General features: G+C 41.7%; 1 protein-coding gene across 1 annotated transcript in view; it reads left to right on the plus strand.

Moving 5' to 3' along the window:
- Positions 1-26,901, plus strand: part of LOC311149172 (disks large homolog 1-like) — a gene marked incomplete at both ends in the record, with an annotated part of 203,467 nt that overhangs the window by 34,663 nt on the left and 141,903 nt on the right. Inside the window, one exon of the mRNA XM_084186254.1 lies at positions 3,725-3,900. Coding sequence (XP_084042380.1) covers positions 3,725-3,900 — 176 coding nt within the window. The remainder of the gene's footprint in view (positions 1-3,724; positions 3,901-26,901) is intronic.

Here is a 26,901-nt window from a genome sequence, read left to right on the forward strand (position 1 = left end):
AAGAAGTTATTTGGCCGCTTTAGGGCTATGGGCTAGGCTACATAAGGTGTGCGACTATGATTAGAAAAAGTTGCAAAAAAAAGGAATGCGTTTCTTGCCTTACAGCACACAAGCTGGGCATCATTGACAAGGGATAATATATAATTCACAAGTGATAGGCTAATATTGTCACCCATCAGACTATTCTTGATTTAATCTTGTATTTACATACGCTAAACAATATATGTGTGAAATTTGTTTTGATTTAGAATGGACCATTATCATGCACCTGTTGGAATAGGGGCAGGGGAAAGAAATACATGTCATCTATAAACTTAAATAGCGAATGGAGGACTCTTTTCCCGTGGTTAATTATTCATGCCAGCCAGGTAGGCTATACTCCTGTTGTAAAAAGAAGCAATATGCTTAATATTAGGAAAGTTGAGAAATAAATATAGGAGGCCTAGCCTATAGAAAGCTGATGGGATCCTCCTCTTTTTAATAGAGTCCAATTGCATAGCCTATAGAAATGTAGCTCATGGGCTCTCATGAAGTGTTTGATTAGATCTTCGATTACATTTGCATTGATTTCAGAGTGATTAGAGGGACAATATAGTTCTGAGTACCAGGCAGTTAGCAAGTTTTGTAGGCTACTAATGACCATCAGCAGCATCAGAGCTTGGAGAAGCCTAATTTCCGTGACTAAATGGTCAAGTGGAATTTGACTGCCATCATGACTCATGACCGCCGGTGTGGCGGTAATACGGTCACCGTAACAGGCCTGCACACAAATGACTCAAGAGGGAGACCAATGGCCACGCTGTGTGACTGGCGCATGTTGTCTCTCTCTCCTCCTTGCTGCAGCGAACAGGCACCTCAGCACAGCAAGTGTTTATCGCAATGTCCATGCTGAAGCTGCAATATAATTACAGCCATTTGGTTTCTTACTTGTTTCTTTGACTGAAAAGTTATATTACTGAAATACCTCATTTGTTTAGGAAAAACATTCCCTATTCCCTCAACCCTTGCTCTCTTTACGTGAAACATGTATGCATTGCATGCATGTGACCGATAAGGCCTGACCTATAGCCTATCATAATCACATCAATAAATCGGTAATAACTAACTCTGAACACCGTAACACGTGACAGCAAAATGGATGCGGAGGACGTAAAAAATTATCTCGAAATGGGGGAATGTTTACAGGTTGCTCAGGAGGGAAAGGGGAAGTCAGATGTGTGGAAGACATTTGACTTAGTTGTGGAAACTACTGGAGATCAAGAAAGAGGAGGGTATAGGAGCAAGCGCTGCGTGAGTATTGTGTGCCAAACAAGTGCTGAACGATTACAATATAATGATTTCTTCTGACCTTTTTTAACAGCTCATGAGAGTGTTTTTTGAAATAATACTGACATTTTGAGAAATATGAATAACATTCCACCCATGAGGCCACTAGGTAATTTGACTGCAGGAAAGTGCTAGACAAACATTTACATTTGCAATAGAAGCTGGATCTGTCTTATTTCTGTAGATATACAGTATATATGGATGATTTATAAAGCTGTTACATAAAGCCAGGCACGTTTAACAGTTAAGCTATTGATTATAGTCCTAATTAAGTTTGGGTTTCCTCTCTCCTCAATTTTCTTAGACAATTAAGGCAAGGTCTGTTTCCTCGACTCGTCTTTTCGTTGCTGCCTCCGCCTCATTGTTCTCAACACAAATATGCTAACTTCACTATTATGCACATAGCAACATACAGTTGAAGTCGGAAGTTTACATACACCTTAGCCAAATACATTTAAACTCAGTTTTTCACAATTCCTGACATTTAATCCTAGTAAAAATTCCCTGTCTTAGGTCAGTTAGGATCACCACTTTATTTGAAGAATGTGAAATGTCAGAATAATATTAGAGAGTGATTTATTTCAGCTTTTATTTCTTTCATTGCATTCCCAGTGGGTCAGAAGTTTACACACACTCAATTAGTATTTGGTAGCATTGCCTTTAAATTGTTTAACTTGGGTCAAACGTTTCGGGTAGCCTTCCACAAGCTTCCCACAATAAGTTGGGTGAATTTTGGCCCATTCCTCCTGACAGAGCTGGTGTAACTGAGTCAGGTTTGTAGGCCTCCTTGCTCGCACACGCTTTTTCAGTTCTGCCCACACATTTTCTATAGGATTGAGGTCAGGGCTTTGTGATAGCCACTCCAATACCTTGACTTTGTTGTCCTTAAGCCATTTTGCCACAACTTTGGAAGTATGCTTGGGGTCATTGTCCATTTGGAAGACCCATTTGCGACCAAGCTTTAACTTCCTGACTGATGTCTTGAGATGTTGCTTCAATATAGCCACATCATTTTCCTTTCTCATGATGCCATCTATTTTGTGAAGTGCACCAGTCCCTCCTGCAGCAAAGCACCCCCACAGCATGATGCTGCCACCCCCGTGCTTCATGGTTGGGATGGTGTTCTTCGGCTTGCAAGCCCCCCCTTTTTCCTCCAAACATAACGATGGTCATTATAGCCAAACAGTTATATTTTTGTTTCATCAGACCAGAGGCATTTCTCCAAAAAGTACGATCTTTGTCCCCATGTGCAGTTGCAAACCGTAGTCTGGCTTTCTTATGGCGGTTTTGGAGCAGTGGCTTCTTCCTTGCTGAGCGGCCTTTCAGGTTATGTCGTAATAGGACTAGTTTTACTGTGGATATAGATACTTTTGTACCTGTTTCCTTCAGCATCTTCACAAGGTCCTTTGCTGTTGTTCTGGGATTGATTTGCACTTTTCGCACCAAATTACGTTAATCTCTAGGAGACAGAATGCGTCTCCTTCCTGAGCGGTATGACGGCTGCGTGGTCCCATTGTGTTTATACTTGCCTACTATTGTTTGTACAGATGAACCAGACTTGTGGAGGTCTACAAATTTTTTTCTGAGGTCTTGGCTGATTTCTTTTGATTTTCCCATGATGCCAAGCAAAGAGGCACTGAGTTTGAAGGTAGGCCTTGAAATACATCCACAGGTACACCGCCAATTGACTCAAATGATGTCAATTAGCCTATCAGAAGCTTCTAAAGCCATGGCATCATTTTCTGGAATGTTCCAAGCTGTTTAAAGGCACAGTCAACCTAATGTATGTAAACTTCTGACCCACTGGAATTGCGATACAGTGAATTATAAGTGAAATAATCTGTCTGTAAACAATTGTTGTAAAAATTACTTGTCGTAACCGACTTGCCAAAACTATAGTTTGTTAACAAGAAATTTGTGGAGTGGGTGAAAAACGAGTTATAATGACTCCAACCTAAGTGTATGTAAACTTCCAACTTCAACTGTATATGGAAAGGTGCCAATTCACCGGCGCTCTGAAGATTATGTTTCAGATCCACAGACAGCGACTGCTATCCATCGCGGGAGAAAGCACAATTATTATAAAATAATATTATATTTATTAGCGTTGCACCATTATTCTTACATAATATATATATATAACCATTTACAATTTCAGTATCACGTCTTAGAGTGAAGGACTGTGCCATCCCCGTGGGCTCCGCAATGGATTAGTCCACTGAGACAGGCGCGACTCAGACAGATGTCTTGTGCACCATAAGAAATAATAAAACATTTTGATTGTTCGACTAAAGAAATCTCAGTCGACCAACAGCCAATCAGCCCTACAATGCTTACAGATTCTCCACTCCCCATTCACCTCATGGACATTAATCCATTCTTCTCCCTACTCATTCAGATATCCAGGAGTTTTATGAAGCGACCTTACAGGACGGCCAGGCATGTGTGGAGCTATCCAAGCCAGCGGAGCCCCCTGCTCCCCCTGTCACCCTGTGGGACTTCTCCAGCCTGCCCTCCCCCTCCACCGCTGTCACCTCTGACACCCTGCCCAGCAGCTTTACACCCAGCATAGAGGTAAGCACACTTTATAGCACTGATATATAAGCACTTATAAGTTATGTTATTAGCATTTATATGGTAAAAACCCTGTTTATATTGCCCCAATCTGTCCACTAGAACCAAATGTGGTAAGCCAGCCTGCTGCTCACTGTTTCCATAGCCCTCCTCTGTCGGACTATGTGTATGGCTATGTGGTCAGTCACCATACATTGTTCTTTGGGTGTTTGGGCTTAGGTTTAAGTCTTGAGTTTGAGTCTCTTTGTGTGTGTGAAAAATGATAATCCTCCTCTGTAATGTACAGCTACAGCGGTGTGGCGTCAGTACTGATACCTGTTTGTATGAGATCAAATAAAATCAAGCTTTATTTACACAACACATTTCAGACATGGAATGCAACACAATGTGCTTCACAAAAAAATAAAAATAAAAATGAAAATACTAATATTTACTACATGACAAACATAAGAGGATAAAAAAACAAAAGAATAACAATAAAAACTGAACGACTAGAAAGATGTGTTTTAAGATCTCTTTAAAGAATGTCCACAGTTTCGGCCCCCTTTAGGTTCTCTGGCAGGCTATTCCAGAGGCTGGGGGCATAGTAACTAAAGGCTGCCTCTCCATGCCTCTTGGTCCTAGGCTTTGGGATAGTTAAAAGGCCAGTGCCAGAGGACCTGAGGGACATACTGTGTACATAACTTAAAAGCATGTCTGACATGTATTGGGGTGCACAATCGTGGATTGATTTAAAAACCAATAGAATAATCTTAAAATTAATTCTAAAACTCACAGGCAGCCAGTACAGAGACCTTAAAAACCGGTGTAATGTGTGCTCTCCGTCTGGTCTTGGTCAGTACCCATGCTGCAGCATTCTGTATGTTTTGCAGTTGACCAATGGCTTTCTTGGGTAGACCAGACAGGAGAGTATTACAGTAGTCAAGCCTGCTTGTAATAAGCATGGATGAGTCTCTCTGTATCAGCCTGAGAGTGAAATGGCCGCACCTTGGCAATGCTCCTCAGGTGGAAAAAATCTATTTTGGTCAAATTCCTAATGTGTGATTCGAAATTGAGTTCAGAATCTAAAATAACACCTAGGTTTTTTACCTGGTTTTTTATTTTAATTGCCTGTGAATTAAAATGTGCGGCCAGATTCTCTCTCTGTGCTTTGGCTCCAACAATAAGTATGTCGGTCTTGTCTTGATTTAGCTGGAGGAAGTTGTGAGCCATCCAAGTTTTTAAATCAATAATAGAGTCTAATAATTTATCCGTGGAGCTAAAATCCTCTGGTGACACAGAAATGTAAAGTTGTGTATCTTCTGCGTAGCAGTGAAAATCAATGCTGTGCTTTCTGATAACGCAGCCAAGGGGTATCATACAGTGGGTAAAAAAAGTTTTTAGTCAGCCACCAATTGTGCAAGTTCTCCCACTTAAAAAGATGAGAGAGGCCTGTAATTTTCATCATAGGTACACGTCAACTATGACAGACAAAATGAGAATTTCTTTCTCCAGAAAATCACATTGTAGGATTTTTAATGCATTTATTTGCAAATTATGGTGGAAAATAAGTATTTGGTCAATAACAAAAGTTTCTCAATACTTTGTTATATACCCTTTGTTGGCAATGACACAGGTCAAACGTTTTCTGTAAGTCTTCACAGGGTTTTCACACACTGTTGCTGGTATTTTGGCCCATTCCTCCATGCAGATCTCCTCTAGAGCAGTGATGTTTTGGGGCTGTCGCTGGGCAACACTGACTTTCAACTCCCTCCAAAGATTTTCTATGGGGTTGAGATCTGGAGACTGGCTAGGCCACTCCAGGACCTTGAAATGCTTCTTACAAAGCCACTCCTTCGTATTCCGGGCGGTGTGTTTGGGATCATTGTCATGCTGAAAGACCCAGCCACGTTTCATCTTCAATGCCCTTGCTGATGGAAGGAGGTTTTCACTCAAAATCTCACGATACTTGGCCCCATTCATTCTTTCCTTTACACGGATCAGTCGTCCTGGTCCCTTTGCAGAAAAACAGCCCCAAAGCATGATGTTTACACCCCCATGCTTCACAGTAGGTATGGTGTTCTTTGGATGCAACTTTGTCCTCCAAACACGACAAGTTGAGTTTTTACCAAAAAGTTCTATTTTGGTTTCATCTGACCATATGACATTCTCCCAATCCTCTTCTGGATTATCCAAATGCACTCTAGCAAACTTCAGACGGGCCTGGACATGTACTGGCTTAAGCAGGGAGACACGTCTGCCACTGCAGGATTTGAGTCCCTGGCGGCGTAGTGTGTTACTGATGGTAGGCTTTGTTACTTTGGTCCCAGCTCTCTGCAGGTCATTCACTAGGTCCCCCCGTGTGGTTCTGGGATTTTTGCTCACCGTTCTTGTGATCATTTTGACCCCACGGGGTGAGATCTTGCGTGGAGCCCCAGATCGAGGGAGATTATCAGTGGTCTTGTATGTCTTCCATTTCCTAATAATTGCTCCCACAGTTGATTTCTTCAAACCAAGCTGCTTACCTATTGCAGATTCAGTCTTCCCAGCCTGGTGCAGGTCTACAATTTTGTTTCTGGTGTCCTTTGACAGCTCTTTGGTCTTGGCCATAGTGGAGTTTGGAGTGTGACTGTTTGAGGTTGTGGACAGGTGTCTTTTATACTGATAACAAGTTCAAACAGGTGCCATTAATACAGGTAACGAGTGGAGGACAGAGGAGCCTCTTAATGAATAAGTTACAGGTCTGTGAGAGCCAGAAATCTTGCTTGTTTGTAGGTGACCAAATACTTATTTTCCACCATAATTTGCAAATAAATTCATTAAAAATCCTACAATGTGATTTTCTGGATTTTTCTTTTCTCATTTTGTCTGTCATAGTTGACGTGTACCTATGATGAAAATTACAGGCCTCTCTCATCTTTTTAAGTGGGAGAACTTGCACAGTTGTTGGCTGACTAAATACTTTTTTTCCCCACTGTATATAAACTGAACAGTACCGGACCCAAATTCAAACTTTGTGGCAAATTCAAACTTTGTGGAACGCCACTTGACATATATATTTTCTCTGAGTTATGTTCATCAAGGGTTAAATAGGTCCTAAACCAATTTAGAACTGGACCGGAGAGGCCAACCCACCTCTCCAGTCTGTCCAGAATGTCATCATGTTCAACAGTGTCGAATGCAGCACTTAAATCTAAGAGTACAAGGACAGAGAGCTGTTTGGCATCTGTGTTGGCTCTAAGATAATTTACCACTTTAACTAAGGCTGTCTCTGTGCTGTGGTGGGGCCGAACACCAGATTGTAATAAACATTAAAAAAATATTAGAATTATTCAGAAATACAGTTGGCAGTTAAAAAAATAATTTAGCTGTTTGAAAACCAATTTCTCCAGAATTTTGCTTAGGAATGGAAGGTTGGAGATTGGCCAAATATTGCTAAGAGCTGAAGAATCTATGTTACTTTTCTTCAGAAGGGGTTTCACCATAGCAGTGTTTAGTGCAGTGGGGAAAGTGCCTGTGAACAGGGAGTGATTAACAATAGCTTGCACTTCTTCAGATATGCAACTAAAAACTATTTTGAAGAAGGTGGTGGGGATAGGATCGAGAAGGCAGGTAGAAGGCTTAAGTTGTGATATCACTTTCCTGAGCATGTCTGTGTCAATCAGGGAAAATAAATCATTTGCGTGGTAGGCTAGGGCACATATCAAACTTATCTCTGAAATATGCCGCAAACTCATCACATTTAGATGTGGAGGAAAGTTCACATATGTTTGCGGGGGTAGGATTTATCAGGCCATCAATGGTCGAGAAAAGCACTCTCATACTATTCTGATTTATTAGTGACCAAGTTAGAAAAATGAGCCCATCTGGCATTTCTAATTGCCTTGTTAAATACAATACATTCGGAAAGTATTCAGACCTTGACTTTTTTCACACTTTGTTACGTTACAGCCTTATTCTAAAATTGATAAAATTGTTTTTTCCCCCTCATCAATCTACACACAATACCCCATAATGACAAAGCAAAATCAGGTGTTTTGAAACTTTTACAAATGTATAAAAAATAAAAAAACGTAAATATGACATTTACATAAGTATTCAGACCCTTTACTCAGTACTTTGTTGAAGCACCTTTGGCAGCGATTACAGCCTTGAGTCTTCTTGGGTATGACTCTACAAGCTTGGCACGCCTGTATTTGGGGAGTTTCTCCCATTCTTCTCTGCAGATCCTCTCAAGCTCTGTCAGGTTGGATGGGGAGCGTCGCTGCACAGCTATTTTCAGGTCTCTCCAGAGATGTTCGATCGGGTTCAAGTCCGGGGTTTGGCTGGGCCACAAGGAAATTCAGAGACTTGTCCCGAAGCCACTCCTGCATTGTCTTGGCTGTGTGCTTAGGGTCGTTGTCATGTTGGAAAGTGAACCTTCGCCCCAGTCTGAGGTCCTGAGCGCTCTGGAGCAGGTTTTCATCAAGGATCTCTCTGTACTTTGCTCTGTTAGTCTTTCCCTCAATCCTGACTAGTCTCCCAGTCCCTGCTGCTGAAAAACATCCCCACAGCATGATGCTGTCACCACCATACTTCACCGGTGGGATGTTGCCAGGTTTCCAAATATCCAAATATCTTCCACTTAAGAATGATGGAGGGCACTGTGTTCTTAGGGACCTTCAATGCTGCAGAAATGTTTTGGTACCCTTCCCCAGATCTGTGACTCGACACAATCCTCTCTCGGAGCTCTACGGACAATTCCTTCGACCTCATGGCTTGGTTTTTGCTCGGACATGCACTGTCAACTGTGGGACCTTATATAGACAGGTGTGTGCCTTTCCAAATCATGTTCAATTAATTTAATTTACCACAGGTGGACTCCAATCAAGTTGTAGAAACATCTCAAGGATGATGAATGGAAACAGGATGCACCTGAGCTCAATTTCGAGTCTCATAGCAATGCGTCTGAATTCTTATGTAAATAAGGTATTTTTATATTTTTAATAGATTTGCAGAAATGTCTGAAAACCTGTTTTTGCTTTGTCATTTTGGGGTATTGTGTGTAGATTGATGAGAAAAAATAGTAATTAAATCAATTTTAGAATAAGACTGTAACGTAACAAAATGTGGAAAAACGGAAGGGGTCTGAATACTTTCCTAACGCACTGTATGTAATTCCACCCAAAAATTATTCTGTTGTTGCTAACTATATTCATAAAAACATCCACTTTTTTTTCGTCAATATTGTTGTGGACCCCCTGCAGTACCTCCCCCAGTTGAATACCCCTGGTCTATTAAGGAATACCTGGAATAGTATAAAAGTAATCCTTCTCCCCCCCATAAAAAAAAGAAAAGTGGTTGTCCCACTGGCTATCATAAGTTGAATGCGTCTGCTAAATGGTGTAAATGTAAATGTCTATGTTTATAGCTGTTAATCTTTCTGTGGCATCACAATAGTTTTCCACAAATATTAAACGTTTGGAAGAAATGTAATTGTGGGCTATATTTTCAGCTGGCGCTATGGAGACGCAAGTATCAAACGCACGTTAGTTTGCAATTTCGTCATGTAAAAACTGGAGCACTGGCATTTTTCACCCCTGACAGCAGGTTCGGAAATCGACATGTCTAACATCAGCTCGCCTCCGCTGAGGTGGGAGGGGTTGCAATATTTGAGATGTGTCCTTAATATTTGAGGTTTTTGCCCTCTTGCTTTTTCATGATTCACAATTCACATACCTGCATCATTTCGCTTGTTCAAGTAGGCTATCCATCCAGTATTTTGTATAGATGTGCGAATGTTATGTTTAAACACGTTTAGGCCTACGTATACACCCAGTGTCATGAAACAAGAGATGCGATTTATGATATCATGCTTATGACCCCATCCTATTTAGAAATATTGTTGTTGTTTTAAAAAACAGTTTGCTTGTTTTTCGTTTTCATTTTATAAAAAAACAAGCATAGCCTCCCCTCTCCTCAATGTTTTTTTTGCCCAATGCATTCTCCAAATAGCAGCCTATCAATAAAGGGTTTGGCTCATGAGAATGCTTTGAAATGAATAGTAATAGTAAAGCTTTATTAAAATATCAAGTCTGGGAAAAGCAAAACAGTGAGCGGACTTCTCCTTTTTATCATTATTTTAGCCAGCTCCCATTATTATTTTGAATGTGCGTAAAAGCCTCCATAGTCTACCTTAAAATGTGGCAATATGTAACTTTTTGGGCGCCATAGAAAAAGTGAGTTATAGATCTATCATTGTACTTTAAAGCAAGTCTAAGAAGCACTAGATCTGTTCTATGTGAGCTATTTCTATGCTTCCCGTTCTTGTTTTGTTTTTGCGTCTTTTACTTTCGGTTTTGTACACCAGCTTCAAACATTATTTTTGGTTATGGAAAATATATTTCACAGCAGTTTAGATGGTACAATGATTCTCTACACTATACTAGCTTTTTTTTGTCACATAAACTGAAATTAGGGTAACTATTAGAGTTTTAGCAACAAGGAAATGCCGGAGCGATTTCTGCATAGTGCAACTTTAAGAGTCTATTGACGCGTCAATCTAAGTAAAATAATACCCATCAAAATCTGTCAGTTTAAGCTAGAGAGGTGGCAGAGCTACAGCTGTGTTTGTCAGACTATGAGACATCCTTGGTCTTCTCACGAAAACGTCTGTAGCGTTCAAACTATTATGACCACTCTATGGAAAGGGGAGACTCACGAACACGATGGTGTTCTCTGTTTTGCTATAAGACCCCCACAAGTGTCACGGGACTCGTCTGAAGTCGCTAACGCTGATGTGCCAACTTCTGTCTGTAGCGTTCAAACCGTTTGAGCTACATACTGATATGGACCCACTATGGCAAGGGGAGACTCTCACAAACACAATGGTGTTCTCCATTTTGCTTCTTACAATGTGGACTGTAAACTTGTTCAACATATTTAGCAAAGATGGGATAGGCTTACATGCATATTGTTATTTTGTTTCTGTAGGCAGGTAGCTTAGTGGTTAAGAGTGTTGTGCCAGTACCCGAAAGGTTGCTGGTTCTAATCCCCAAGCCGACTAGGTGAAAAATCTGTCTATGTGCCCTTGAGCAAGGCACTTAACCCTAATTGCTCCTGTAAGTCGCTCTGGATAAAAGCGTCTGCTAAATGATTAAAATGTAAAACATTTTTTAATGTATTTAACAAACTAATATATAACAGATTAACATTAGAATTGGAGTTGATTACAACGCAATACTTAAAAGACCATAAATACACAACTTGAAGCAACCACATATTTAGCCATTGAGTACGTTCTGATTGGCCAGTGAGGGGTCAAGCCTCGACACACCTACAACTGGTTTATTCATCAAAACCCAGCCCTTTCGCGCCACCGCCAACTACTGCGCCCATAATTCCGGTTGTGAAAATAGCTAAAATATTTCTGACACCCCCGAACCTATAGCGTTACTGCCAGTGCTAAGATTTACCATTGCATTAGGTTTGTTAAAATAGAGCCCTGGGGCCTCATTTATAAACGTACTTACAAAATATACCCCAAAACATGCATGCGCCAATTTTCAAGCAGAAGTTGGCATTTATAAAACTTGACTTGAGAATTTGTTTGGCTTCCCGCAAACTAGTGGCAATAGCCTAGTATTTTGTGAAAATGGGGGATATGATGACACGCTTGTACATAACAGCAAAAACTGATAGATTTAATAACAAGATGCAATCATTTGCCATTAGTGAGAATAGTAAATATCAATTTACTTTGCATCTTTTCATCAAGTAAACAATATTTAATTTATGAACATAATAGGCCTACATAATACATATTTTCATAATCATTGCAGAATAAATTCCTCACAACCTTTTATGGCCATGATTGGCTCATATTCCCGAAGAAGCTTTAGCCAACAACAAATTACTATGCACATCTAATTTAATTGGGCCTATTAGATAGGCTATTACGTATTTTGCTCTATGCATTCGAAAGGGAGTGCGGTTTACACAGTGGAATTTAACAGATGAACATTTGCTTTGAAGTGTATAGGCTACCTCTGTATGTAGGCCTACTGTAGTTTTACATTATTTCGAGTAGACGTAAAATACCGGTCAAAGGTTTTAGAACACCTACTCATTCAAGAGTTTTCCTTTATTTTTATCATTGTAGAAAAGTAGTGAAGACATCAAAACTATGAAAAACACATGGAATCATGTCGTAACCATTTTTTTTTTTACAAATCAGAATATTTTAAATAGGAGAATCTTCAAATAGCCAACCTTTGCCTTGATGACAGCTTTGCACACTCTTGGTATTCTCTCAACCAGCTTCATGAGGTAGTCACCTGGAATGCATTTCAATTAACAGGTGTGCCTTCTTAAAAGTTAATTTGTGGAAATTCTTTCCTTCTTAATGCGTTTGAGCCAATCAGTTGTGTTGTGACAAGGAAGGGGGGGTATACAGAAGATAGCCTTATTTGGTAAAAGACCAAGTCCATATTATGGTAAAAACAGCTCAAATAAGCAAAGAGAAACGACAGTCCATCATTACTTTAAGATATGAAGGTCCGTCAATCCGGAAAATTTCAAGAACTTTGGAACTGGCTCTCATGAGGACCGCCACAGGAATGGAAGACCCAGAGCTACCTCTGTTGCAGAGGATAAGTTCATTAGATTTACCAGCCTCAGAAATTGCAGCCCAAATAAATGCTTCACAGAGTTCAAGTAACAGACACATCTCAACATCAACTGTTCAGAGGAGATCTCTGCATGTGTGTTTCCCACCGTAAAGCATGGAGGAGGAGGTGTTATGGTGTGGGGGTGCTTTGCTGGTGACACTGTCTGTGATTTATTTATAATTCAAGGCACACTTAACCAGCATGGCTACCACAGCATTCTGCAGCAATACGCCATCCCATCTGGTTTGGGCTTAGTGGGACTATCATTTGTTTTTCAACAGGACAATGACCCAACACACCTCCAGGCTGTGTAAGGGCTATTTGACCAAGAAGGAGAGTAATGGAGTGCTGCATCAGATGACCTGGCCTCCACAATCCCCCGACCTCAACCAAATTGAGATGGTTTGGGATGAGTCGGGCCGCAGAGTGAAGGAAAAGCAGCCAACAAGTGCTCAGCATATGTGGGAACTCCTTCAAGACTGTTGGAAAAGCATTCCAGGTGAAGCTGGTTGAGAGAATGACAAAAGTGTGCAAAGCTGTCATCAAGGCAAAGGGTGGCTATTTGAAGAATCTCAAATATGAAATATTTTTTGATTTGTTTAACACTTTTTTCGTTACTACATGATTCCATATGTGTTATTTCATAGTTTTGATGTCTTCACTTTTAATCTACAATGTAGAAAATAGTAAAAATGAAGAAAACCCCTTGAATGAGTAGGTGTTCTAAAACCTTTGACCGGTAGTGTACTATACAATATTTCAGAATCTACGGGCCGTGCAGCATATTTAGGTTTGGGCAAAAGTAAACGCAAAACATTATTGAATTCAATCGAAAACATTTGATCAAGTTTGCCATTGCTATTTCCTTTAGAATCTTCCTTGGCCTAATTCCAATTCAGCAAATAAGGGCGTTGTTGTCACCTTAAAAGGTGAATGATGGCCGTTTTTCTGACAGAGTTTTGATGCTCGTTCATGCACGCACAATTTCAGGACGGGTCTGATTCATAACGGGAAAAATGCGTATGTATGGCGTGCGCCAAGTTTATAAATCTCTATATTTTTGTACGTGCGCAGCCTTTTCAGAATTTTTAGATATTTAGTGTGACATGTACGCAACGGTTATAAATGAGGACCCAGCGTGTTCATGTCTGATATCAAATAGTATTTTGATGTGTTCTGTCTTTGTATTCAATGATATATTAAACCAATATGTCCTGAAGCCTTCAAGGTGATGAGTTGGAAAGTTATTTGCAGTCACCACCATTGTCACCCAGTGCTGCTAAACTTGGTAATAATCCATATTCTCAGATTTGATATTGCAAAGGGGTTATCCATGTGTCTTAAGCAGTGGGTGATATGTCTCACTAAGACTTTTGAATTAAAGTTTAAGCAAAATGTTTAAGCATAACTTTTCATGGCAATGTCTTTGTTGAAATTAATTGATTGTCTCTCTCTCCTCTCTTCCTCCTTGTGAATAACATTGCCTCGATAGGATTCTCCCCTCCTAACAGAAATACTCCTTGTGCTAGGAAAATCTTTTTCTGCTGAGTTCAGGCACGTAAGTAATCTATTTAGATGAGGTGTGTTCTGTTCTGTCACTCCATGACTATCTGCCCCATCGCATGATGTCCACCAGTCATTCGCTGGCAGTGGTGCCTGGAGAACTGGGTATACTCATATTTTGCCAAAAACTTCCCAAAAGGAAAGGTGCCCTGTGCAAAACATTTTATGAGAAACAGTTGCACACTCTGATTGACCTAAAATGATAAATCCAATATTAGTCTTTCACAGTCAGGCCAATACAAGCTGTACTGTGCAAGTAGGCTAATAGTAGGCCTACTATTGAAACAGATAAATGAGGCTGTCAACTGAGTCAGAAATTCACAGGTTTCAGATATTTCAAATGTTTTTCAGGTTTTCACTCTCAAAGTCCCACTTTTTAAATAGAACAACAACAAAATGTAATGTTCTAAGTCCACAACAATGCTTAAACCACATAAGGAGATCGCTTTTAATGTCTGGAAAAAATCAAAGAAATTTAGATTTTTTTGTGTAGTTACCCTTTAATTGAAGTGCCAGGCACCTACCACTGTTGTTTGGTTAGTGGTGTTTCTGAAGCACATGAGATGGATTTTGAAAAACATATGGCCACTTGATTGATACAAATAATCATGATATCATTCTGCCAGGTAGGCATATGCTACTTTGTAGCTAGTTAACATTTAATTGAGAAGGTTTTTGAGAAAGCCTTTCCATCTACCAGAAGATGTTTAGGCCTATCATTAGCATCTCTATATTTTTTATATTCCTTAATTGTTTGAAACCTGGACATTTTACTTCATATTATGAGGCATGTCTTACCTTGCTTCAAAGTAGCCTACAGCCAAAATCCCACCATAGAAATGTGGAGGCAATTATTTATAAAGACTACCTCATATGCATTGTCCTGTTCTAAAGGCATTATCCTAGTCATATTAGCAACCCATGATAGTTGTTGCATCTTTAGATCTCCCCTCTACATTTCGAACGGATATTTCCAAACTCTATTCATGAAATCAATCGCATGTGTGGTGCGCATTTTAGAACGTGTTTTCATTTCAATTGCATTTTGGAACATTGGCACGTAGGCTTACCGCCGTGTGAACATTTCTGCTTTGAAAATGTAAAGAAATAGATTATCAACATTTGAAGCAAAACATTCTGATCTGTTCCATCAGCCTTATTAATTGAAATGGCATATACCTCCACTATACTAATTTGATACGCATCCTGGGATCTAAGAAGTGAGTATACACTATGCCCACTGAAAAATAAGTAGGTCTATGGCGTATACATGTGTATACCCTACACTACATCACTGTTCACTAAGCTCTGATTTCATATAGATTTAATATACTGTATGCCTGGTACCATTTTTGCCCCTAGCATAGGGGCCCAAAATGTCATTGCCCCATTCATCCAAACCTGCAGCCATTGGACTGACACCCTTCCCCAGGCCACTCCAGACTTGTGGCCTCTGATAGCTGGACATCAGTTTTTAATTCTCATTACTCAGCACCTCTTACTCCTCGTTAAGAAGGGGTCGTCACACTTGCTGCTAATGAGTTCTGCTCCAAGCCAATTCTGCACTTTTATGTCATATACTGTATCAGTGTTAGTCAGCATTTGTCCTAGTTTTCTTTCTGTGGCTGTTGTGTTACAGTTATCGTTAGTGTTGGGAGTGAGGGAGAGTGGGTGAAGGCAGGCAGTGAGGAGTCTGTACACTCCGTGCCTTAGGGAAATCATTTGATGGCTACATGCTCCACAGAACACCATCTGAGATCCAGACTGTTGGAATATTAATGTGTTAGACCCCCCTGAAGGTCACTGGGTTTCTAATGTTTTGGTTCACACATTTGAATATGCTGACATCAAATCAAAAATAAAATCAAATGTATTGGTCACATACACATGGTTAGTAGACGCAGAGGAAGGCCCTCAAAATTGTCAAAGACTCCAGCCACCCTAGTCATAGACTGTTCTCTCTGCTACCGCACGGCAAGCGGTACCGGAGTGCCAAGTCTAGGTCCAAAAGACTTCTCAACAGCTTCTACCCCCAAGCCATAAGACTCCTGAACAGCTAATCATGGCTACCCGGACTATTTGCACTGCCCCCCCCACCCCATCCTTTTACGCTGCTGCTACTCTGTTAATTATTTATGCATAGTCACTTTAACTCTACCCACATGTACATATTACTTCAACTACCTCAACTAGCCGGTGCCCCCGCACATTGACTCTGCACCGGTACCCCCCTGTATATATAGCCTCCCTACTGTTATTTTATTTTACTTCTGCTCTTTTTTTCTCAACACTTTTTTTTGTTGTTGTTTTATTTTTACTTTTTTGTTAAAAATTAATGCACTGTTGGTTAAGGGCTGTAAGTAAGCATTTCACTGTAATGTCTGCACCTGTTGTATTCGGCGCATGTGGCCAATAACATTTGATTTGTTATTGTGAGTGTAGTGAAATGCTTGTGCTTCTAGTTCTGACAGTGCAGCAATATCTAGCAAGTAATATCTAACAATTCCACAACAAAAACCTAATACACACAAATCTAGGCCACCTGTAGCTCAGTTGGTAGAGCATGGCGCTTGCAACGCCAGGGTTGTGCGTTCGATTCCCACGGGGGGCCAGTATGAAAAATGTATGCACTCACTAACTGTAAGTCGCTCTGGATAAGAGTGTCTGCTAACATAAAAAAAAAAAATTATAGGTAAAGGAATGGAATAAGAATATATAAATATATGGATGAGCAATGTCATTATCAGTGGCATAGTCTAAGATATAGATAGAATACAGTGTATACATATGAGATGGGTAATGCAAGATATGTACATAAAACATTAAAATGGCATTATTAAAGTGACTAGTGTTTTTCAAGTCTGTATGTAGGCAGCAGCCTCTCTGTGCTAATGATGGCTGTTTAACAGTCTGATGGCCTTGGGATAGAAGCTGTTTTTCAGTCTCTCGGTCCCAGCTTTGATGCACCTGTACTGCCCTCGCCTTCTGGAAGATAGCGGGGTGAACAGGAAGTGGCTCGGGTGGTAGTTGTCCTTGATGATCTTTTTAGCCTTCCTGTGACATCGGGTGCTGTAGGTGTCCTGGAGGGCAGGTAGTTTGCCCCTGGTGATGCATTGTGCAGACCGCACCACCCTCTGGAGAGCCCTGTGGTTGTGGGCGGTGCAGTTGCCATACCAGGTGGTGATACAGCCCGACAGGATGCTCTCAATTGTGCATCTGTAAAAGTTTGTCAGGGTTTTAGGTGACAGGCCAAATTTCTTCAGCCTCCTGAGGTTGAAGAGATGCTGTTGCGCCTTCTTCACCACACTGTCTGTGTGGGTGGACCATTTCAGTTTGTCAGTGATATGTATGCTTAGGAACTTAAAACTTTCCACCTTCTCCACTGCTGTCCATCGATGTGGATAGGGGGGTACTCCCTCTGCTGTTTCCTGAAGTCCACGATCATCTCCTTTGTTTTTTTGACGTTGAGTGCGAGGTTATTTTTCTGACACCATACTCCGAGAGCCCTCACCTCCTCCCTGTAGGCTGTCTCATCGTTGTTGGTAATCAAGCCTACTACTGTTGTGTCGTCTGCAAACTTGATGATTGAGTTGGAGGCGTGCATGGCTACGCAGTCATGGGTGAACAGGGAGTACAGGAGGGGGCTGAGTACACACCCTTGTGGGGCCCCAGTGTTGAGGATCAGCAAAGTGGAGATGTTGTTTCCTACCTTCACCACCTGGAATAACGTTTAGAGAATATTAAGTTGGACATTAACTGTTATCTATAGTCTATTTTACAGAATGTTAAATAGGAAATTAGCAATATCTCAAATGTATCAATAGGTCAATATTGAAAATATACTGTACTGTTGCATTGTGGGATGGGTGCCAACAGTGTCTGTGGGCTCAGGGGGCAGATCTGATCTCACTAGGCTGTCCCTATTTTTTTGTCTGATTGCAGAATACACCAGTGCTTTTTCAGGATAGCTTTAATTTTCTCTGAGCACTTGGTGTACTTTGTGCAAAAGACTGTTGCCTTCTTTTTATTTTTTGTCTTAGTTTTGAGCATTTTAGATACAGTATTTTCACCATTGCATCAGTAAGAGTTTTGACCTTGTAGCCTCTAATTTAGAATGTGTCACTCATTTTCTTAGCATTGTTGTCAAAATCGGATCGTTGGCCACAGATGCGTTTAACCCTACCCTGGGTATATGGTAACCCATTCTTGAGTGGGAGGGGATGCATACTGTCTGCGCGTAGCAGGGCATTGCGGTCGGTGGGCTTTGTGTAGAAGTCAGTGTGCAATGTTTCATTCTCTTTAATGATCCAGAAAGCATATTTTTCTCTCATCAGTCTACATGGTGAATTTGAGATATTTAGAGAGCTCTCGTTTAGTTAGCAGAGTGTGTAATTCGTTTAGCTTCTGCTGACTTCCTCCCCAGAGGACAAAGAAGTAATCTATGTGTCTCTTCCATAGGAGGATTTTAGACAGGAGGGTATGTGTCTCTGTTTTGTAAATGAGCTCTTCCTCAAATTGTACCACCTATAGATTAGCATAGTTGGAGGCAAAGGGGGAGCCCATGGTCACACCCCTAATCTGGAGAAAATCCTGTATGTCTGTGGAGCATTCGGTGGAAAGAGCGTGTATATGGAGAGCTTCTGGTGATACTTTTCTTTGGAGAAACCATGTCTCGGGATTGCTTCAGAGAGATAATGCGTTATCTCCATTTTGATGACAAAGAAACAGACAAATTCGATATGGTATCCAACTAATAAATAATTGAAAATGTTTGACTGCTGTCATATCGACACTTACATTCATTATAATGCCATTATTGCTTTTGTGCTGATTTTCACTATTTATCAAGCACACTTGGCACTTATAATGATGTTTAGGATTCTGATGTTTTCATCATATAATTATTTTTATTTTTATTTTTACATATAGCCTATAGTAACATAAACTAATGTTTGAAGTAAAATATAAATCGTATTCTAATGTTACCTTAAACCTTCATAAACACAACCAAATTATAATTTTTGCGATAGCATATATGAAATGTATTAATTACACTGTTAGAATATTGCAGTCGAAATGAATGATAGTTTGCTTGAAGGGGGAGTACCTCGAGGCCCAGAGGTTTTAATATTAACTACCTTACTTTGATTTTTTTTTATTAAAACGGTTACAAATAATCAAAAATAGCTTCTTAGCAAAGAGCAATTTCTCAAACAAGAATTTAACTAGGACTGTCTGGGAGTGGTCTGAGTGGGGAAGGGAAAATTATCTGTTATTGGAAAATAGGTGGTCGCGGGAATCGAACCCACTACCCTGGCATTACGAGCGCCATGTTCTACCAACTGAGCTACAAAGGACCAAAGGAGCTATCTTATTGGTCTATTAACTAATTTACCGCCAGGTGATGTCGCCAGGTAGGCCAGAACTCCATCCCACCAAAACAGGTAAAACATTTCAGGCGGTCTTTTCATCTCTTACAGTGCCTTCGAGAAAGTATTCATAGCCCTTGACTTATTCCACATTTTGTTGTGTTACAGCCTGAATTCAAAATGAATTAAATATATATTTTTCTCACCCATCTACACTCAATACCCCATAATGACAAAGTGAAAACTTGTTTTTAGACATTTTTTGCAAATGTATTGAAAATGTAATACAGAAATATCTCATTTCCATAAGTATTCACACCCCTGAGTCAATACTTTGTAGAAGCACCTTTGGCAGAGATTACAGCTGTGAGTCTTTCTGGGTAAGTCTCTAAGAGCTTTCCACTGCTGGATTGTGCAACATTTGCCCATTATTATTTTTATAATTCTTCAAGCTCTGTCAAGTTGGTTATGATTATTGATAGACAACCATTTTTATGTCTTGCTATGGATTTTCAAGAAGATTTATGTCAAAACTATAACTTGGCCTCTCAGGAACATTCACTGTCTTCTTGGCAAGCAACTCCAGTGTAGATTTGTCTTTATGTTTTAGGTTATTGTCCTGCTGAAAGGCAAATTCATCTCCCAGTGTCTGGTGGAAAACGGACTGAACCGGGTTTTCCTCTAGGATTGTGCCTGTGCTTAGCACCATTCCGTTTCTTTGTTATCCTGCACTCCTTAACGATTACAATGATTACAAGCAATGTTCCCTCTAAGCTGCATGCGTGCAATCAGCCCGCGCAGAGAAGCACGATAATGAACTTCCCCCTTAGTTAACACTAACAACGTTTCCCTTTACTGTGGGAATTGTGATCGAATCAACACAATATTAGCCACTTTCAATGCAACATACCGAAACAAAACAAACTATGCATGACTTAATATGCAAAACTAACTATGCAAGAGATTTTGTTGTAGGCAGAACGCATCAGATTAAGATTCTATTGCATTGACGCGCACCACTCAGCCCGTACTTTACACAGACCGGTATGGCATAACCAATCAGAGCTGCAGTAGGCCTAAATGCAAATAGACCATTGCCATATATGGATCTGTGCCATTCACTTTGAACTGGACTGTGTTTACAGCATGAGCGGTCTTGAGTAGATGCGATTGTTTTGAGATCAAAGCGAGAGCTGCATGTAGCCACATTTGTACATTTGTTCATATCGTTTGCTAGTTAGTGAGTTATTAGCCCCAGTTATAATTTGTAGTCAGCAATGGGGCAGTGATTGCTTCCTAGAAGAGCACAAAACGTGTACGTTTCTAGACATCTTTGAAAAGCGAGTCGGATAAAGAGCAGTTTTTTGTCTTAAAGGGGCAGTGTTGTATTTTGAGACAGGCTTGAATAAGCTAAGTAGCCAATAGGCATAAGAGTGTAGAATAATTTGTCTGATTCTCTGAAATAATGGTATGGGAATAATAATGTATTTTATTTTGTAAAGTGGTTTCTTGCATCAAACAGCACAACAACATTTTCAGTCACCTCCTTATCTGAAGGACAAGTGGATAAACAGGTTAATGTCAAGCCCTGCATGTTTTTTCAAAAGTCTCATGGCTTGCTTGCGAAAGTATTCACACCCCTTAGCATTTTTCCTATTTTGTTGCCTTACTTATTTTGGGGGGGTTTGTATCATTTGATTTACACAACATGCCTACCACTTTGAAGATGCCATAAAAAAAAAGAAATTAGACGAAAAAACAGAAAACTTGAGCGTGCATAACTATTCACCCCCCCCCAAGTCAATACTTTGTAGAGCCACCTTTTGCAGCAATTACAGATGCAATTATCTTGGGGTATGTCTCTATAAGCTTGGCACATCTAGCCACTGGGATTTTTGCCCATTCTTCAAGGCAAAACTGCTCCAGCTCCTTCAAGTTTGATGGGATACGCTGGAGGACAGCAATCTTTAAGTCATACCACAGATTCTCAATTGGATTGAGGTCTGGGCTTTGACTAGGCCATTCCAATACATTTAAATATTTCCCCTTAAACCACTCAAGTGTTGCTTTAGCACTATGCTTAGGTTCATTGTCCTGCTGGAAGGTGAACCTCCGTCCCAGTCTTCAATCTCTGGAAGACTGAAACAGGTTTCCCTCAAGAATTTCCCTGTATTTAGCGCCATCCATCATTCCTTCAATTCTGACTATTTTCCCAGTCCCTGCCGATGAAAAACATCGGGGTGATGAGAGGTGTTGGGTTTTGCCTTTTGGCGAACACCAAACGTGTTTGCTTATTTTTTTCTTTAAGCAATGGCTTTTTTCTGGCCACTCTTCCGTAAAGCCCAGCTCTGTGGAGTGTATGGCTTAAAGTGGTCATACGCCAATCTCCGCTGTGGAGCTTTGCAGCTCCTTCAGGGTTATCTTTGGTCTCTTTGTTGCCTCTGATTAATGCCCTTGCCTGGTCCGAGAGTTTTGGTGGGCGGCCCTCTCTTGGCAGGTTTGTTGTGGTGCCATATTCTTTCTATTTTTAAATAATGGATTTAATGGTGCTCCGTGGGATGTTCAAAGTTTCTGATATTTTTTTATAACCCAACCCTGATCTGTACTTCTCCACAACTTTATCCCTGACCTGTTTGGAGAGCTCCTTGGTCTTCATGGTGCCGCTTGCTTGGTGGTGCCCCTTGCTTAGTGGTGTTGCGGACTCTGGGGCCTTTCAGAACAGGTGTATATATACACTGAGATAATGTGACAGATCATGTGACACTTCGATTGCACACAGGTGGACTTTATTTAACCAATTATGTGAATTGGTTGCACCAGATCTTATTTAGGGGCTTCACAGCAAAGGGGGTGAATACATATGCAGGCACCACCACTTTTCCGTTATTTATTTTGTAGAATGTTTTGAAACAAGTAATTTTTTTCATTTCACTTCACCAGTTTGGACTATATTGTGTATGTCCATTACATGAAATCCAAATAAAAATCCATTTAAATTACAGGTTGTAATGCAACAAAATAGGAAAAACACCAAGGGGGATAAATACTTGCAAGGCACTGTAGGCCTACATTGAACACCACACATTGGCTACTACTGTAGGCTGAATGATAGTACAGCTAGTTCAATGTTAAAATGTTATGGGACACATTTTCTACATTTTGATGGTAGTCCACTCTGTTAGGCCTACATTATGATCAATATCAAGATCAGTAGCCTAGTTGACCACTGTCTGAAACTGTAACTTAAAGCGGGTACAGCCTCAGTGTTCACAGTAAATGCGCGCTGGATGTTGCACGTCATTTTCTCAACGTTTTTTGTTTGCGCTCAGCAGACCTGAAATTAGCTCAGTGCCGAATTTTCTTTGAGGTAACATTGATTGCAAGCATAACATGATGCAGCCATCACTATGCTTGAAAATATGGAGAGTGATACTCAGTGATGTGTTGTGTTGGATTTGCCCAAACATAACGCTTTGAATTCTGGACATAAAGTTAATTTCTTCGCCAAATTTTTTGCAGTTTTACTTTAGTGCCTTATTGCAAACAGGATGCATGTTTTGGAATGTTTTTATTCTGTACAGGTTAGTATTGTGGAGTAACTACAATGTTGCTGATCCATCCTCAGTTTTCTCCTATCACAGCCATTAAACTCTTTAACTGTTTTAAAGTCACCATTTGCCTCATGGTGAAATCCCTGAGCCGTTTCCTTCCTCTCAGGCAACTGAGTTAGGAAGGACACCTGTATATTTATAGTGACTGGGTGTATTGATACACCATCCAAAGTGTAATTAATAACTTCACCATGCTCAAAGGGATATTCAATGTCTACTTTGAGACCCATGAGGCGGCGCACAATTGGCCCAGCGTCGTCCGGGTTAGGGGACGGTTTGGCCGGCCGGGATGTCCTTGTCTCATCGTGCTCTAGCAACTCCTTGGGGCAGGCTGGGTGCATTTTCAGTCCTGAACTTATTTAGGCTTGCCATAAGAAAGGTGTTGAATACTTATTGACTCAAGATATTTCAGCTTTTCATTTTTTATTAATTTGTTAAAATTTAGAAAAACATAACTCCACTTTGACATTATGGGGTATTGTGTGTAGGCTAGTGACACAAAATCTTCATTTAATCAATTTTAAATTCAGCCTGTAACCCAACAAAATGTGGAAAAAGTCAAGTGTGAATACTTTCTGAAGGCACTGTACACTAAAAGGGCATTATCATCCTTTTCACAATTTCACAGGATTATATTAACCTCATAGTAATATATAAAAAAACACAGGAAAATCACGTTATTGACTGCACTGGGCTAAAAACATGCCCTGATTAACAGAATGGCGCCAGAGGGGATGGCTGCCGTTTTACGGGCTCCTAACCAATTGTGCTATTTTGTGTGTTTTTACGCATTGTTTGTAACTTATTTTGTACATAATTTTGATGCTACCGTCTCTTATAACCGACAAGAGCTTCTGGATATCTGTCACGCCCTGGCTCTGGGGACTATGTTATGTTGAGCCAGGGTGTGTAAGTCTATGTTTGTATATCTATGTTGGCCTGGGTGACTCCCAATCAGAGGCAACGAGTGTCAGCTGGTTGTCTCTGATTGGGAGCCATATTTAACTGTCGGTCTTTTCACTTTGTGTTTGTGGTTTCTTGTTCCGTGTTGGTTTGTTTATGTAACCAAGGACGTCACGTTTCGTTGTTTTGATCGTGTGATCATTCGTATAATAAATATGTTTGCTTTCAACGCTGCGCCTTGGTCCGCTTCCTGTAATGATAGTGACAGAAGAAACCACCATAACAGGACCAAGCAGCGTGAAGAAGAGAGAGGATGGACTTGGGAGCAGTGGAGTAGGAGTCTCGACTGGGCCAAGCCAAGAGAAGAGGAGAGAGGTTGGACTTTGGAGCAGTGGAGTAGGAGTCTCGACTGGGCCAAGCCAAGAGAAGAGGAGAGAGGTTGGACTTTGGAGCAGTGGGGTGAGAGTCTGGCGAGAACGATGGAGGCCTGGCCCACGGGGAGGAGAGACCCCCAGAAAATTTTTAGGGGGGGGCTCACGACGTCGGGGCAGCAGGAGGCCGCGATAGAGCGGTCCAGCGGGTTGGCAGAGGAGGCCGCCAGGTTACGGGATTCACTGGTCACCAGGGGGAAGGAGGTTGTAGAGGCACGGCGAGAGGTACTGGCGTGTGTTGCCAGTCCGGTCCGGCCTGTTCCTGATCCCCACGTAGGGCCAGTGGTGTGTGTTCCCAGTACGGGCCGGCCTGTTCCTGCCACTCCCACCAAGTCTGTGGTGCGCGTCGCCAGCCCAGTCCGGCCCATCCAAGCTCCCCGCACCAAGTCAGTGGTGCGCGTCGTCAGCCCGGTCCGGCTCATTCCTGCTCCCCGCACCAAGTCGGTGGTGCGCGTCACCAGCCCTGTCCGGCCCGTTCCTGCTCTCCGCACCAAGTCTGTGGTGCGCGTCGCCAGCCCAGTCCGGCCCATTCCTGCTCCCCGCACCAAGTCTGTGGTGCGTTTCGTCAGCCCTGTCCGGCCCGTTCCTGCTCTCCGCACCAAGTCGGTGGTGCGCGTCGCCAGCCCAGTCCGGCCCATCCAAGCTCCCCGCACCAAGTCAGTGGTGTGCTTCGTCAGCCCAGTCCGGCCTGTCCCTGCTCCACCCACCAAGCCTACGGTGTGCGTCGTCAGCCTGGTAAGGCCCGTTCCTCCTCCACGCACCAAGCCAGGGGTGCGCGTCGTCAGTCCAGCACAACCCGTGCCTGGGTCATGTCCGGAGCCGGATCCGCCGCCGAGGCGGAGTGCCCACCCGGTCCCTCCCCTGTTGTGGTTGTTTGGCGCGGTCGGAGTCCGCGCCTTTGGGGGGGGTACTGTCACGCCCTGGCTCTGGGGACTATGTTATGTTGAGCCAGGGTGTGTAAGTCTATGTTTGTATATCTATGTTGGCCTGGGTGACTCCCAATCAGAGGCAACGAGTGTCAGCTGGTTGTCTCTGATTGGGAGCCATATTTAACTGTCGGTCTTTTCACTTTGTGTTTGTGGTTTCTTGTTCCGTGTTGGTTTGTTTATGTAACCAAGGACGTCACGTTTCGTTGTTTTGATCGTGTGATCATTCGTATAATAAATATGTTTGCTTTCAACGCTGCGCCTTGGTCCGCTTCCTGTAACGATCGTGACAATATCAGAACAGCGATTACTCACCTCGAATTGGACAAAGATTTTTTATTTAATGAGTCTGACGCAAAGGATATAATGCTGCTCCCAGACAAGGCCCAAATTTCTGTCATTCGCATGAAGAAAATAAGGAAATACAGGGGCGGAGATCAGGGTGTGCCTTTAGAGAATTAGTTGGCGAGTGGGTAACCCGCCTCGTACCATCTGTTCTATTGGCCAACATGCAATCACTGGAGAATAAACTGGATGAGCTCCGTTCGAGACTATCCTACCAATGGGACATTAAAAACGGTAATATGTTATGTTTCACAGAGTCGTGGCTGAACGACGACACGGATAATATACAGTTGGCTGGGTTTTCCGTGCATCAGCATGACAGAACAGCTACGTCGGGTAAGACGAGGGGTGGGGGTGTGTGTCTATTTGTCAATAACAGCTGGTAAGCGATGTCTAATACTAAGGAAGTCTCGAGGTATTGCTCGCCTGAGGTAGAGTACCTCATGATACGCTGTAGACCACACTATCGACCAAGAGATGTTTCATCTATATTTTTCGTAGCCGTCTATTTACCATCACAAACTGACGCTGGCACTAAGACCGCACTCAACAAGCTGTATAAGGCCATAAGCAAACAAGAAAATGCTCATCCAGATGCGGCACTGCTAGTGGCCGGGAACTTTAATGCAGGCAAACTTAAATCCGTTTTACCTAATTTCTACCAGCATGTCACATGTGCAACCAGAGGGAAAAAAACTGTAGACCACCTTTACTCCACACACAGAGACACGTACAAAGCTCTCCCTCGCCCTCCATTTGGCAAATCTCATCATAATTCTTTCCTCCTGATTCCTGCTTACAAGCAAAAACTAAAGCAGGAAGTACCAGTGACTCGCTCAATACAGAAGTGGTCAGATGACGCGGATGCTACGCTACAGGACTGTTTTGCTAGCACAGACTGGAATATGTTCCGGGATTCATCCAATGGCATTGAGTAGTATACCACATCAGTCACCGGCTTCATCAATAAGTGCATCAATGACGTCGTCCCCCAGTGACCGTACGTACATATCCCAAACAGAAGCCATGGATTACAGGCAACATCCACACCGAGCTAAAGGCTAGAGCTGCCGCTTTCAAGGAGCGGGACACTAATCCAGACGCTTATAAGAAATCCCGCTATGCCCTCAGGCAAACCATCAAACAGGCAAAGCGTCAATACAGGACAAAGATTTAATCCTACTACACCGGCTCTGACGCTCATCGGATGTGGCAGGGCTTGCAAA

Source organism: Coregonus lavaretus (assembly GCF_964263955.1).
Source record: "Coregonus lavaretus genome assembly, chromosome: 21".
NCBI lineage: Eukaryota > Metazoa > Chordata > Actinopteri > Salmoniformes > Salmonidae > Coregonus > Coregonus lavaretus.